General features: G+C 65.5%; 1 protein-coding gene across 1 annotated transcript in view; it reads left to right on the forward strand.

Annotated features, from left to right (window-relative positions):
• Nucleotides 1-894, forward strand: part of LOC146585665 (G protein-activated inward rectifier potassium channel 3-like) — a 3,682-nt gene extending 2,788 nt beyond the window's left edge. The window contains exon 2 of the mRNA XM_085322528.1: nucleotides 3-894. Coding sequence (XP_085178654.1) covers nucleotides 3-894 — 892 coding nt within the window. The remainder of the gene's footprint in view (nucleotides 1-2) is intronic.
• Nucleotides 895-914: the final 20 nt, after the last annotated feature.

Raw genomic sequence — 914 nt, forward strand, 5'->3', positions numbered from 1 at the left:
GACGGCAAGTGCAACGTGCAGCACGGCAACGTGCGCGAGACCTACCGCTACCTCACCGACATCTTCACCACCTTGGTGGACCTCAAGTGGCGCTTCAGCCTCCTCGTCTTCATCCTGGCCTACGCCGTCACCTGGCTCTTCTTCGGCCTCATCTGGTGGTTCATCGCCTAYTGCCGGGGCGACCTGGACCACCTGGAGGACCACGCGTGGACGCCGTGCGTCAACAACCTCAACGGCTTCGTCTCGGCCTTCCTCTTCTCCATCGAGACGGAGACCACCATCGGCTACGGCCACCGYGTCATCACGGACAAGTGTCCYGAGGGCATCGTGCTKCTGCTGCTYCAGGCCATCCTGGGCTCCATGGTCAACGCCTTCATGGTGGGCTGCATGTTCGTGAAGATCTCGCAGCCCAACAAGCGGGCCGAGACGCTGGTCTTCTCCTCGCACGCCGTGGTCTCGCTGCGGGACGACCGCCTCTGCCTCATGTTYCGCGTGGGCGACCTGCGCGACTCGCACATCGTCGAGGCCTCCATCCGCGCCAAGCTCATCAAGTCCAAGCAGACGCAGGAGGGCGAGTTCATCCCCCTCAACCAGACCGACCTCAGCGTGGGCTTCGAGACGGGCGACGACCGCCTCTTCCTCGTCTCGCCCCTCATCATCAGCCACGAGATCGACGAGCGCAGCCCCTTCTGGGACGTCTCGCAGCAGCAGCTCGAGAAGGACGACTTCGAGATCGTCGTCATCCTCGAGGGCATGGTGGAGGCCACAGGTAACGGGGCCGTCGCCGCCGGCCGGGCCGGGCTGGGCTTTGGGGACCGTCGGGGACCTCCCGCCGCCGTGGTCCTCGTCTTGCCTGGTCCTAGGCGAGAGGTGACCCCCAACCCAACCGCCTGAGCTCCCCCCCCCCACCCAGT

Source organism: Rhea americana, unplaced genomic scaffold, assembly GCF_003343005.1.
Source record: "Rhea americana isolate MKP2758 unplaced genomic scaffold, rheAme1 scaffold_782, whole genome shotgun sequence".
NCBI lineage: Eukaryota > Metazoa > Chordata > Aves > Rheiformes > Rheidae > Rhea > Rhea americana.